This window comes from Zea mays, chromosome 5 (genome assembly GCF_902167145.1).
Source record: "Zea mays cultivar B73 chromosome 5, Zm-B73-REFERENCE-NAM-5.0, whole genome shotgun sequence".
Classification (NCBI taxonomy): Eukaryota; Viridiplantae; Streptophyta; class Magnoliopsida; order Poales; family Poaceae; genus Zea; species Zea mays.
In genome coordinates this window covers 90273750-90286954 of record NC_050100.1, presented here as the reverse complement: position 1 = coordinate 90286954, position 13205 = coordinate 90273750, and the positions used below count along the sequence as shown (strand labels likewise).

Genomic DNA, 13205 nt, shown 5'->3' with positions numbered 1-13205 from the left:
GGCTACCGGCCTATTAGGGTTAGGGTTCCCCTGGGTCTATATATGTAACCGTCCTCTATGCAATAGATGTTGAATCTCAAGGTTTCCCTCATTCCAACATGGTACTAGGGCTCAGGTTTCCCTCTCCTCCCTGTAGCCGCTACCCCCAACTTGAGAAGTGAGAGGCCACCACCTGCTTCTGCGCTGTCGTCCCCAGGAGGTTCGTCCTTCACTCCCGGTGACGATCCCCACCCCTCTGCCTCCCCGAACCTGTCGCTGGCAGCAGCAGAGCTACCGCCGGCCATGGCCCTTGCGGCCCTCTCTTCCCTGCCTCTCTCCGCGTCGTCCCCCTGTTGGCTCTGGTCTGGAGGTGAGTGGATCCGGCCTGGGAGCCGATGGGAACGCCCCCACAGGTGCCATCGTAACCCCAGATTCGATGCCCTGCCGGCTTGAGCCTCCCTGACCCTACCGTCGCGTCACCGGTGCCGCTCCCTCTTGCCTGGCTGGATCTGCCCCGCTGTCCCCTTCTTCGCCACCGCCACGGCTAGAACCGTCGTTGTCGCGGCCTTCTCGGTCGGATCCACTGCCTCTTTGACTGGATCCGTCGTTGTTAGCGCCACCCTCTCTCTTTGGCATGTCGTCTTGAGCTGTTCCCACTTTGGTGGAGGACATACCTAGGCTTTGCGCTATCGTTTGCTCGCCACGACGACTTCCCTCGCGTTAGCTATGACCACGACCACCTTGATTTTGGCTACCTCGGCATCCAGGGGCTATCATCTACACGGAGTGCACACCGGTCTCTACTCCAGCCACAACATTTGGACCCTCACGATGCTCCCACCTTTGACTTGGCAGTCGACCCTCCAGGATGCGCCACCCTCTCTCTCTTTGGCAGTCGTAGCGTAGTGAGGGTGCGAATGTTGCGGCTGGAGTAGAGACTGGTGTGCACTCCAAGAAGACGATAACCCCTGAATGCCGAAGTCAAGGTGGTAGTGGTCGAGAGACACATAGCTGTAGCTTGTTCTTCGGGAGGGGTCGACATTCGCAGTGCGACACACAAAAGAGCACCAACATGCCGACCTTCTTTGCTTCTTCGATCGTCCGGACGTCGAGGAGCCCCGCCAGGGAGGCCATCGGCAGCGCACGCGTCTGCGCCGTTCATGGTGGCCGTGCCCGCGCCCATGACAGAATAGAAGGGTTAATGGTGGATCCGGCCGAGAAGGCCACAACAACGATGGATCCAGTCTGGAAGACGGCGATCCGACCAAAGGGACGACAGATCTAGCCGGGATGGCTGCCACGACGGTGAATCCGACCGGGAAGGCCATGACAGCGACAGATCCAACGAAGGCGATGAAGGAGTGGGCGATGGGGCGTGTCTAGCCTGGCAGGGGCTTGCTTTGGACCTGGCAAGGGGTGGTTTGATGTCGGCGATGAGAGAAGCTTGAAGGAGAGGCATGGGACCTTGCTGGGCGCTGGTACGGACAGGGAGGAGGTGGACGACGCTAGAGAGTTGATGCGCAGCAGCAGGCGTGCAACAGAGAGGGAGGGGCGCGCACTGACGACTGGAAGGCTGGCGTAGCATGCTGCGTGAGGGTCAGCGGCGGGCGAGCTAGGGGCCGGTCAGGGGAGATTCGGGTGACGCCGTCACGGATCCGAACGGCACGCGCGCCCGTGAGGAAGCAGCAGCCTGCTAGCACGCCCGAGAGGCAACAACGGCTTGCCTACACGCCTGCGCGGTGACACAACAACCGGTTTGGCCGGTGGCCAGGGGAGGAATGCCGGCGGGAGGGGCCATTGTGGTCGTGGAGGTGGTGCAGGTGGTCGTGCCGGGGGCAGTGGCCAAGCCGCCAGGGAGCAAGGAAGAGGCGGCCGCGTCGACGGGGATGAAGAGCGGGCTCGCGCGCTTGGTCCGGCGCACGGGCGGCGCGGAGAGGCCGACGTCGGCGTGGTCTGTTGCTGGCGGGCGCGTGCTCTGGGCTCGAGCCGCCATCCCCTTGCCGGCGACGCAGATCCCGATGGGGGGGGGCTGGCTCGACAATGGCGGCACGCAGATTCGGCACGGGGCGGCGCCGCGACCAGGCGGAGGAGGGAGGCGAGCGGCGCATTGGCGGGTCCACGACCGAGGGGGAGGAGAGCCAGTGGAGGCGGAAGACGAGTGGAGGTTCGCCAGAGTGACGTGGAGGCTGACGGTGAGCTGGAGCAGATCCCGGCCGCGGGCGCCGGCTGGAGGACGACGATCGGCGGACGTGGCACTACTACAGTGGGAGGCGAGCGCGGGTGGGAGGCTGGTGTCTGACTGGGAAATAGAACAATAGCGACCATGATGAAGGAATTGCGTGGAAGGGAGGCCAACCCCCCCCCCCCCCCCCCCCCCCCCCCCCCCCCCCCCCGAGAGGGAAGGAATAGCCTCCCGGGGGCAGCGAGTGGGAGACCGGCGGCTGGGGGTGTGAGAAGGGGAAAACCTAGTCCGATACCATGTAGGCAAATGGAACTCTTGATTGTATTGCATAGAGGTGGTGGTTACATATATAGACACAAAACCCTAACCCTAATGGGCCGGCACCCCAACAGTGGTGCCCCCCCCACACACACACAGAGTCTAACAATTAACATGCTTTGCAATCAGGCCTGGATGTTTTTGTGTATGAACATTTCCAGTTCTTTGCAGGTAACGGCTGTTGGCCTTAACACCGAATGGGGTTTATTAATGGCCAGCATTTCAGAAGACAACAATGAAGAAACTCCTCTGCAGGTTTCACCTTTTATCTTCCACTGATGATTTGATCAGGAATTGTGCTTTGATACTCTGAAGCCTTACTTACATTTTATGGTGTACTTCACGGGCTTATCTTTTTTCTTTAAGGTGCGGTTGAATGGAGTAGCAACATTCATAGGTATTGCAGGCCTTTCTGTTGCTGCTATGGTCCTCGTAGTCCTCTTTGCAAGGTAATAACAATATCTGGAAGTCTTGACAATTAAAATTCGAATAGCTCAGGTAATAACCCTACAGTTGAAGGGCAGGCTGTCATGCTGATTCACAACACTTTTTTTGCCCTTTAATTATTCTGGAACTGCTAAAACACTACAAAGCATATTGCAGACATCACTGACAATATAATGTTCCTTATCTATTAGAACTGATTGATGTGTGAGAGCGAGACAAACAACGTTAGACTTATTATTTCCCTTTTTTGTGTTCCAACACTTAGGCCCCCGTTTGTTTCCCTTACTAAACTTTAGTCTCTATCACATCGGATGTTTGGACGCTAGTTAGAAGTATTAAATATAGTCTAATTATAAAACTAATGACACAAACATGGACTAAACGATAAGACAAATCTATTAAACCTAATTAGTCCATGATTCGATCACGTGATACTACAGTAAACATGTCTGTGTATATAATCATGTATTAATTAGGCTTAATAAATTTGTCTCGTCGTTTAGCCTTCAGCGATGTAATTAGTTTTATAATTAAACTATATTTAATACTCGTAAAGTTATAATAGCCATTCAAACGTTTGATGTGACACATACTAAACTTTAGTCCCTAGAACGAAACACCCCTTAGTTTTATCCTATAGGGCTCAAAATGACACATACCACATGTCTTTTTTTTTCTGTTGTAAATCTGCTGTATATATGTCAAATCAGAAATTTTTTCTTTGCTTCCAGATATTTTACAGGACATACTACAGATTCAGATGGCTCTGTTCAATTTGTTAAGAGGCACACTAGTGTGAAATCTGCAATATTTGGTTCAATAAAGATACTAACTGTTGCGGTATGTAATGGATGCTTTTAGTACATTGTAGACTTATTTTTTTGTTAAATCTTATATTGCTGAATCATCTAGGTAACTATTGTTGTCGTCGCTGTACCTGAGGGCTTACCACTGGCTGTCACACTAACGTGAGCTGATATATTCTGGTGTTTTCTTTAATATTTCATTTTATTTTAATTTCTCAATGTTCTTTTCCCATTTCACCAGTCTGGCTTATTCCATGCGAAAAATGATGGCCGACAAAGCACTGGTACATATTTCTCCAGATTAGATTATGCTGTATTCTTCCAGTTATAACATGTTGCCAAGCATGACAATTTCAGGTTCGGAGGCTTTCTGCCTGTGAAACAATGGGTTCAGCGACAACTATTTGTAGTGACAAGACTGGTACATTAACATTAAACCAGGTTAGTTGTTTTTATTTTGAAATGGTCCTTGTAATTATTCTTTATTAGTTGGTACTATCTAGTAAATTGCCTCTGGTTTTGTGATTGTTTGACCCCGGAACTTTTTGTTGTTCAAGATGACTGTTATGCAATCGATTGTCGGTGAAGTAAAGCTGCAACCTCCTGCTAATGTTGATAAACTGTCATCTACTGTAGCCTCACTTCTACTTGAAGGAATTGCACAGAATACTTCAGGCAGTGTGTTTGAGGCACAGGTAATGTTGCATTCTGATCACACAACTACATTTACTGCATTTGATTACAAAGGTGAACTTAAATAGTTCTTTATGGAATAATTTTGTAAGACAGTTGCAGCTACTTTGTATTCAGCTTTGAACTTGGCTTGTTGATTCTGTGGTGCTGTCCCACGAACACTGCATGGAAACTTTTTTTTTCAGTGGGTGTGTAGGTGGGAGGGATTTTTTTGTCTTCATTTAGTTTTCGTCCCGTGTTTGGAAAAAAAATCTAAATGAACAGTTCCTAGATCAATGACCAGTTAATTGGGTTTTCATCTATTTATTTGGGAAAGTTTTAATTTTACTGTCAAGCATGTAGTTTTTTCGTTGCTGTGTGTCTGGTTATTCGTGTGTGGGGTACAAACCTTTATCTTAATATAATGATATATGGTTATTTGGTGTGTGGGTTACAAACCTTTTTCTACTTAATATAATGATATACAACTCTCGCGTGTTCGTGAAAAAATCTATTTATTTGGGAAGTAAGAGATTTGCGGCTTAGTGAAGTGGAGATAGGCTGCATAGGACTTAGGAGTAGGTTCATGTCTGTAAAAGAGAGATCCTTGAATCCATTTTAAGAAAATGTCTGGTGCTACAGCAAAAGGCTTTGCCCACCAAATTGGTTGAATCTTGAATCAAAATCTCTAATCAACAAAGATGCCTAGCGACTTGAGGGGACCATTCTTGGTGGGTGGCTAAGTTTTTTTTTTTTTAAATTTCAGTCTGTTTACTGCTGAATTCGTTATTCTGGGATGTATTTTGTGATTTTGTCTTCTACATTTGCCATATCTAATTTCTTAGCAGTTGTCCCTGTATGTCAGTTTCTTTATTGCTTCTGTTATCATCGATGCTACTTAGAATGGTCTTTATCTTTCTGCTATAAAATATCATATTTGCATATTTGTATCCCTTCTATAATGTCCTAAATTGTGGCTTATCAGGATGGTAGCGTCGAGGTAACTGGTTCACCAACAGAAAAGGCTATCCTATCTTGGGGTCTTGATGTAAGTTCATTAGCTACTAAAACTTCTATTTCTGTTGATATTGTTAAAATAATTTCATTTCTGATAACTACATTTTTTCCTTGTCCTGCTGGTACCTCATAGCTTCGTATGAAATTTGCTGAGGAGAGATCACGATCTTCTATAATTCATGTCTCTCCTTTCAACTCCGAAAAAAAGCGCGCTGGGGTTGCAGTGGTTGCGGTAATTGCATCTGCATTTGTTTTTCACTTTGTCTTTATTGTCTGTTTGAACTCTTGTTTACTTTTAGATTATTCCTGTTTTCTGGTGTCCTATTTGTTGAAATGATTGATGCCAGCTTTCTGTGTTGGTGAAGTATTTTTTATAGATTTTGCTAAATACATATAACTTAAATGATGCATATTCTGAAATTTACTCCTATTCTAGCTCTGTTCCTGTATGTTGTTTGAGTTCCAAATATTACTTTAGGATAAATTGTTGCATCTTATATATTGAGATTGCTTTTCTCTTCTCAACCATCCCTTGCCATTTGTTGGTGCTTAATAATATGACACTGCTGAAGTATTCTTGAGACAAATGAACTCATTGTTTTCATATTGAAGATCTAGTACCCTTCCCATTTGAAATCTGTTGACCCAAAGCATTCCAGAGGCACTTAATTCCATTGAAGGGAGCAGTAATCTTGTTCATGTGCCATTTTCAGAGAGATTCAAATGTTCATGTACACTGGAAAGGAGCTGCTGAAATTGTTCTTGCCTTGTGCACAAGTTGGCTCAATGTGGATGGCTCAACACATGAAATGACACCTGATAAGGTAGAAACACTGGCTCCTTCAGGTTCCCACTTGCCTCATTCATTCCTAAGTAGATTTCATTCTAGGACCCTGTAGAAGAGCAACAACAAGGCACACATATAGAAGACTATAACTTCACCTAGAGCCTTCATCCGTTTAATTATTGTTCTTGGGTCGTTCTTTAAGCTACTCCATAATGTTACATTCAGTCATAAAAACATGTCGTTTTGGACAAGATCTTTGTCAAATTTTAAAAACTATCTTCTATCATAAGAACTTGTCATTTACGACAATATTTAGTTAAACCTTAATAAACTACAAGCATGAATAACTTAGAAATTATTTAGTTTGAAAACATGCAAGATGAAAAATATATTATATGTGTAGAATTTTATTGCAAAATATTGGCAAAATCTTATAAATTTGATGGATTTTAAAAATATATTCTAGTAGAAACTTTTGGTCAAATATATGCATCAAAGGCTGTAAACTTAAATGTGATAAGTATTTTTGCTGGACATGTAAGGATAACTGTTAGAATATGCTAAACATAGGCTATAGCCCTAGTTGTCTAGGATCCTCGGGCTAGATTAGAAGATGAGAAAATTACTCGTATTAAATATGACAGTTTTGCCAGCACTGGTGAACCTCAAGACCTGGCTGAAGCTCTAGGTGATGACAATTGGAAGAATCCCATGGAATGTTGAATTTGACACGCTGCTGAAAAATAACACTTGGTATCTAGTTTTTGCTGATGAGGTCAAGAATGTCATTGGCTGCAAGTGGGTATATAGAATCAAAGGGATGATAGATGGAATGGAGCGCTTGACAGATATAAAGCCCAGTTTGTGACTAAGGGTTTTAAGCAGTGATATGGCATATATTACGAGGAGACATTTGTTAGAGGAACTTAAACCCTGGTTGGGAGATGTATTAATAACAGCAGTAGTTGGGCCTAGGCCCATTACATAGACAACACTCACATAATCACAACCCATTATCCTAATCAGTACACAGTCTCTAACACCCCCTGTGGGTTGGCCGAGGTGCTCGAGTTTTGAGAGGACTCGTGATAAGGGTGGCCAAGACAATGATGCCATGTGGGGGCATAGTCAACAACAACAGGGGCGTAGGGTGTAGCAACATGTGATAAGGGAGGTGGGGTAGGCAAGTGACTAGGATAGAGGGCCAAGTTGTCGTAGCGAGCGACCACACCACAAGTGGTAAGATCCATTATGGTGAGCCCCTGAGATCAAACTCCATAGAGCAGTGGTTGTCGGTGGTGAAGCGATGGGATGAGAGAAGGTTCTATATGATGTTGGAGTCAACAAGAATGCTGCTGAGGTACAATTAACTAGGAAGGACCGAGTCACCTATTGAGGTGACAGATAAAGTTGACTCATTAGTCATTACCGACAACAATGGGAGAAGTTAAGGTGAGGTTGTGAGGATGGTGGAAAGAGACAGTGCTAGGGCCAGAAGTGGTTTTGGTACGAGGCGCTAGAGTCGGCAACCAAGTCGGTAGGAGTAGCTAGAGTGGGCTGCGACAGTGTGGTGTCATGGACCATGAGGAGAGAGAGCCAGGGGAGGCATTCCTACTACCTCCGGGATGGCCGCCGTGGTCGCTAGTGGTGAGCAGGCTGACGGCATGCATGGTCGATGGTGACGGCGACACGTCTATCGTCATGGAGACGATCGCGACATCCTAAAACACTAATGACCTAGGTGCGTGGCGCCTCTCCTGCGGTTGGACAGAGGCCGGAGTGTGGCAGAGCTTGCCACAGTTATGGAGAACCGGGTTCATGTTCTGGTCAAATGCCACAAACGTGTCTCAAAGATGCTACTCGTCATGAAGGGAGACATGCACAAAGTAGGGTGGCACGTGGACCGCGGTGGAGCGAAGGACGAGTGTCGAGGTAGCAGTCGTAGGGAGGGGGGATGAGCCCACGCCCGGAACGTTCTCACGTGGAACGAGGGTTGACGGGAGCAGAGCGGCCGAGACGGTGCATGCAGAGGTGAAGGATGTTGCATTTGATGAAGGAGAAGTTGGTCTTGCTGTCGACGTGCACGGTGTAGCCTGATATGCGAGCATTGTTGAGGCGGAACATGACTGCATGGGAATCGATGAGGGCGCCACAGTTCGCGCGTAGGAGGTTTTTGCTGTAGTCGATGATGGGCCAGACCATTTTAGTCGGGCCAAGGTACGACACTTACAAATAGGATCATGTCGTGTCGGCACGTGGGCCTGAGCATTGGCCCAAGAACGACACTGTTACTCTTAATTGGGCTGTGCTGGCCCAATGCCCGCTTCACAACAGTACATAGACCACACAATCCATAGGCACGTCACAAACAGATCACCAGGATTCATACAAATACAATTCAACTTCATATTTGAGACTTCATAACAGTTTTAGGCACAAAGTCACAAACAGATCAGAGATCACCATGATTCATATCAGAAATCATAACATTTTTAGAATAACAGAAATCACTCATAACAAATCAATTGTTCAACATAACAGTTTGAGACTTCATAACAGTGAATAGCAGTAGCAGTTCAGACTTCAGACATCATAGCTGGGAATCATAACGGTGAATAGTAGTTGCGGGATCTCTTCACGTTCTTTGTTCTCCACATTGTGTTGCTGCCGAGCAGTAGCTTGCTCTGAATCCTTGGCCAGGGACAACATCTCGACTGCTTGCATGTGGTGGAAGAGATCCCGTCAGAGACTCCATCTCACAGTCGTGGAGAATTGGAAAGCTGCGGGAGGGCGACGTGCGACGGGAGGTGGGCGTTGGCTGAGGCCTGGACAGGAGAGGACGAGTGGATGAGGATGACCAAGGCCCGACAGTCGGGTACTTGTGCCGACGAATTAGGGTTAGGGTTCGTGAGTTCGCCCTTATATATATATGAAATGGGTCGGGGGTGGGCCTTCGGGGGATGTCAGTAAACATGTCGTAGATGAATAGGGGGCGGGCCGACTAGGGATACCCGTTACCCGATAATTGGTATAGTATGTTTCTATTTAGACGGGCTGTAAATGGGACATGCTGGGTCTATTGGGCTATTCGTGCCAGATAACGGGCTTAACGGGCCAGCGCTAAACGGGCCGTGCGTGGGCCACCCGACGGGCTTGCTTTCAACCCAAGCATTACCCATAACAGGTCTCGTGTCGGCTCGGGCACGAATACTATCGTGTCGTGCCATGCCAAAACGATCGTGGTCGTGCCCGCCCGTATAGCCCGGCCCGTCTGGCCACCTATAATGACAACATAGGAGGGGATGTGCCTGGGGATTGGAGAGCAGGGAGGGAAAGCTGGTTAGGACGGAGGGGTCGTAGCGACAGAGGCAATGCTAGGAGTGGAGGTCGGGAGGCGGTCCTCGAGGAGTTCGTTCATGTCCTGACGCAACGCCGATTATGAGGGATCAGTTGTAGCCGGGTGGAGTTGCGTGGCATTGGGGCGCGCCGGGTCGAGCGACAAGGGCTCCCGCGTGGGTCAGGGGCCACGACACGACAGAGAGTGGTGTAGAAAGATGTCGCGCTGACAAAGATGGTTGAGGCACGTCGGGTCGAGCGGTGGGGCTCCCATACGGGCGCAGGGGCCATGGCGTGATGGAGCACATGGAGGATGTTGCATTGACGAAGATGGTCCACTCGCCCAGGCTACGACGGATGATGACTAGTGGCTGCAGCGGCGGGAGGCATGACAGTGCCTTGGAGCTTAGCGATCATGGGGTGAGTGGCAGCGGACGTGGATCCTTTAGCAGCGCCAAATCTAGCCCGGACGCGTCGGTCAACGGCGGATTGGGGTGGGTGTGGGCCGCTAGATTGGGAGATACGCACACCACCGGTTTGGTTGCCTGGGAGAGGTGGGGGGGGGGCTCTTCCTCGGGGAGAAGAGAGGTGTGAGGGCGGCGACTGTGGCATGAGGCACATGGAGGAGGCACCATGTGCGGGGAAGAAGATGGACAGTGTCCGCAGGAACTGTGGTCATAGTAACCGGTGGCTAGGGTTAGTGTTTGGTAGGGAGAAGCAGCGGAAGAGGTTAGGTGATACCATGATAGAATGGAAATGCTACTAGAAATTGATGATTGCATTGCATAGGAAAGGGTTACAAATATATAGTGGCAGTCAATGTAAGAGAATGGAACCCTGTATATTGGATAGAGGATGGTTACATATATATAGACCCAAAGGAAACCCTAACCCTAATGGGCCGGCAGCCCAACTTTTGTACCAGCCCACCTACACATACAAGGAACACACACTCTAACATCCCCCAACAGTCGCAACGGGAGCACCACAAACGATGAGACTGGAGCAGAAGCCATTGGTAGGAGTCGACGGGCTAAAATCCCTCGCAGTTGTAGCGTCGTGAGGGTGCGGATGTTGTGGCTGCAGTAGAGACTGGTGCGTACTCTGTGTTGATGATAGCCCCTGGATGCCGAGGTAGCCGAAGTCGATGTGGTGCGCAGCTGCGGCTTGGAGACACACAACATTAGCCTCGTGCTTTGGGGGGGGGGGGTCGACGGTCGAGCGTCGACGGTAGGCGGGGCGACACAACAAAAAGGATATCAGAAGCGTGATCCTTCTTGCTTCTCTTGTTCGGTCGTCGGGGAGGCTGGCGGCAGCGCACGCGTATGCGCCGGTCAGGTGGCCGTGCCCGCCAGAGGGACAGCGCCAGCCTCCGGCCATGGGAGGCGGCGGAACAGAAGGGACAACGACGGATTCGCCCGTGAAGGCCACAATAGCGACAGATCCGCCCGCGAAGGACACGACAGCGTCAGATCCAGCCATGAAGACGTCGGATTAGGCCGGGAAGGCCACAACAGCGACAGATCCTAAACCCTAAACCCTAACAATAACATGGTAAAAATCATCTTGGGAATGACCCTGGAAAGCCATAATTGCAGATTTGAGAATAGATTTATTTTGAAACTTCTCATTTTCACATCGATCTTTCAGGCTAATCAACTCAAGAAACTTATAGAAGATATGGCTGAGCAAAGTCTTCGATGTATTGCTTTTGCTTATCGAAATCTTGATATGAAGGATGTTCCAAGTGAGGAGCAAAGAATCAACTGGCAATTGCCAGATAATGAATTGACTCTTATTGGAATCATAGGGATGAAGGTATATGATTATGAACTTGCAAGTGTTGAATTCTATTGCTTGTTGCTGAGTTTTCCATGTTTATTTGTAGGATCCTTGTCGCCCTGAAGTAAGAGACGCTGTCGAACTGTGCAAAAAGGCTGGTGTTAAGGTGTGCATTTGTGTGTGTTCATTCCTAAACAAACATTTGAGGATTTTTTGAAATAATATAAGCCATATGTCTCAGAAATAAGTGTGCTGAGGTTTCTTGCATAACATTTCATTATTAAATATTAGGGAAATTTGGATCCATACCATTAAAAGATCACCACTTTGGATCCATACCATTACTATCTCACTTACATGTGGGTCCACATGAGTCAATGACATGTGGGGTCCATGGTATATATCTAAAGTTTGGATCTTTTAATGGTATAGATCCAATTGTTCCTAAATATTATCCATCATATAAACCCATGTTAGAAAACCAGCTTTCGTGAAGTTTTCATGAATTTGTACTCTTTTACTGGTTAGCTCATTATGATGTATAATAATTTTATTTTTCTGTTTTGAGATGCAATTCAAAATGGTAAAATGAATGAACCTTCTAACATGTGTATTTTTCTATTATCTTTAGATACAAAATTTGTTTATTTGGTTTTAATGGCTGTAAAAGCACATGAATGTTGGCCATGTTATTTTTCCTAAAATTTTGTCTGCACTATTGAAGTCATCATGAATCTGGCCTGGCTTATGTGGTTTCTAAATTCCTCCTAAATAAATAGGTACGAATGGTAACTGGAGATAATCTGAAGACAGCTAAAGCAATAGCTCTTGAGTGTGGAATACTCGATGACTCAGAGGCATCTGCACAAGCTATAATAGAGGGAAGAGTTTTCCGTGCTTACGATGATACTGAAAGGGAGAATGTTGCTGACAAGATTTCTGTAAGACTAACACATTTTTGCTGATTTCTAGTTTATTAATATAATGATTAAGGCCTTGTTTGGATGTACTCGGATTCACATCAGTCCACATGTGTAGGGGTGGATTGGAGTGGAACTTGGACTAAATTCCACCCCAACACGTGGATTGAGGTGAATTTGACAACATCCAAACAAGTTCTAATACACGTTTTAGGGTATTTGGTCAATTAATCATTCTGATATATTTTGTGCATGTTGTCTTTGCCTGTATTGATCGAACAAAAAGGACTATGGACCTACTGTTTATATATTTGATATCATGCTGCATAGTTTAATGGGGATCAGTTATCTTTTTTTTTTCGAAAACGCAGGAGAGCTACGTATCATTATATTAAGAGGAAAAAAAGGTGAGGGTATGAAACCTCATACAAGCCAAACAAACCCACACACCCACACACACTCAAGGATAGCTAGGAGTACAATGATATTATGACCAACAGCACTCATGACCAAGAAAGAAGGACGCCGATTAGTGCGCTGGAGCGGAAAGGATGCTATCTAATCCATTGGCTCCAGCCCTACACCAGTTGTGAGACTCCTCCCTGACCCACTTGATGACCATGGTAGAACAAGGCTGCTCCCCATTGAAGACACAACGGTTGCGGTGATTCCAAATGGCCCAAGCCCCAAGAATGATCAAAGAATTGAGGCCCTTTGACAGCCCCCTAAACGTTGGATCACCTGGGACCGAGACAACTTCTTCCCACCAAACCTCAAAGGAAGAGGTCGCAAGGTTAGGAGCCAGGTGCTGCAAACGGACAAATTTCAGAATCTGAAACCAAACATCATGTGAGAAGACGCAGGAAACTAGCAGATGGTTTAGGGTCTCCTCCTCCTGATCACACAACGGACAGAGATGAGGGTGAGGCAGCCCCTTTCTTGCCAGACGGTCAGCTGTC

General features: G+C 47.2%; 1 protein-coding gene across 3 annotated transcripts in view; it reads left to right on the top strand.

Moving 5' to 3' along the window:
- LOC103626686 (calcium-transporting ATPase 5, plasma membrane-type) overlaps positions 1-13205 on the top strand; it is a 57293-nt gene that overhangs the window by 31758 nt on the left and 12330 nt on the right. For 2 of the 3 annotated variants that reach the window (XM_020538441.3, XM_008647081.4), the window contains exons 13-25: positions 2651-2734; positions 2846-2928; positions 3658-3766; positions 3839-3894; positions 3974-4016; positions 4090-4173; positions 4290-4427; positions 5390-5452; positions 5555-5653; positions 6135-6245; positions 11195-11362; positions 11433-11492; positions 12106-12267. In XM_020538441.3, the coding sequence (XP_020394030.1) occupies positions 2651-2734; positions 2846-2928; positions 3658-3766; positions 3839-3894; positions 3974-4016; positions 4090-4173; positions 4290-4427; positions 5390-5452; positions 5555-5653; positions 6135-6245; positions 11195-11362; positions 11433-11492; positions 12106-12267 (1260 nt within the window). The remainder of the gene's footprint in view (positions 1-2650; positions 2735-2845; positions 2929-3657; positions 3767-3838; positions 3895-3973; positions 4017-4089; positions 4174-4289; positions 4428-5389; positions 5453-5554; positions 5654-6134; positions 6246-11194; positions 11363-11432; positions 11493-12105; positions 12268-13205) is intronic. The other variant, XM_008647082.4, reaches the window with a different exon arrangement.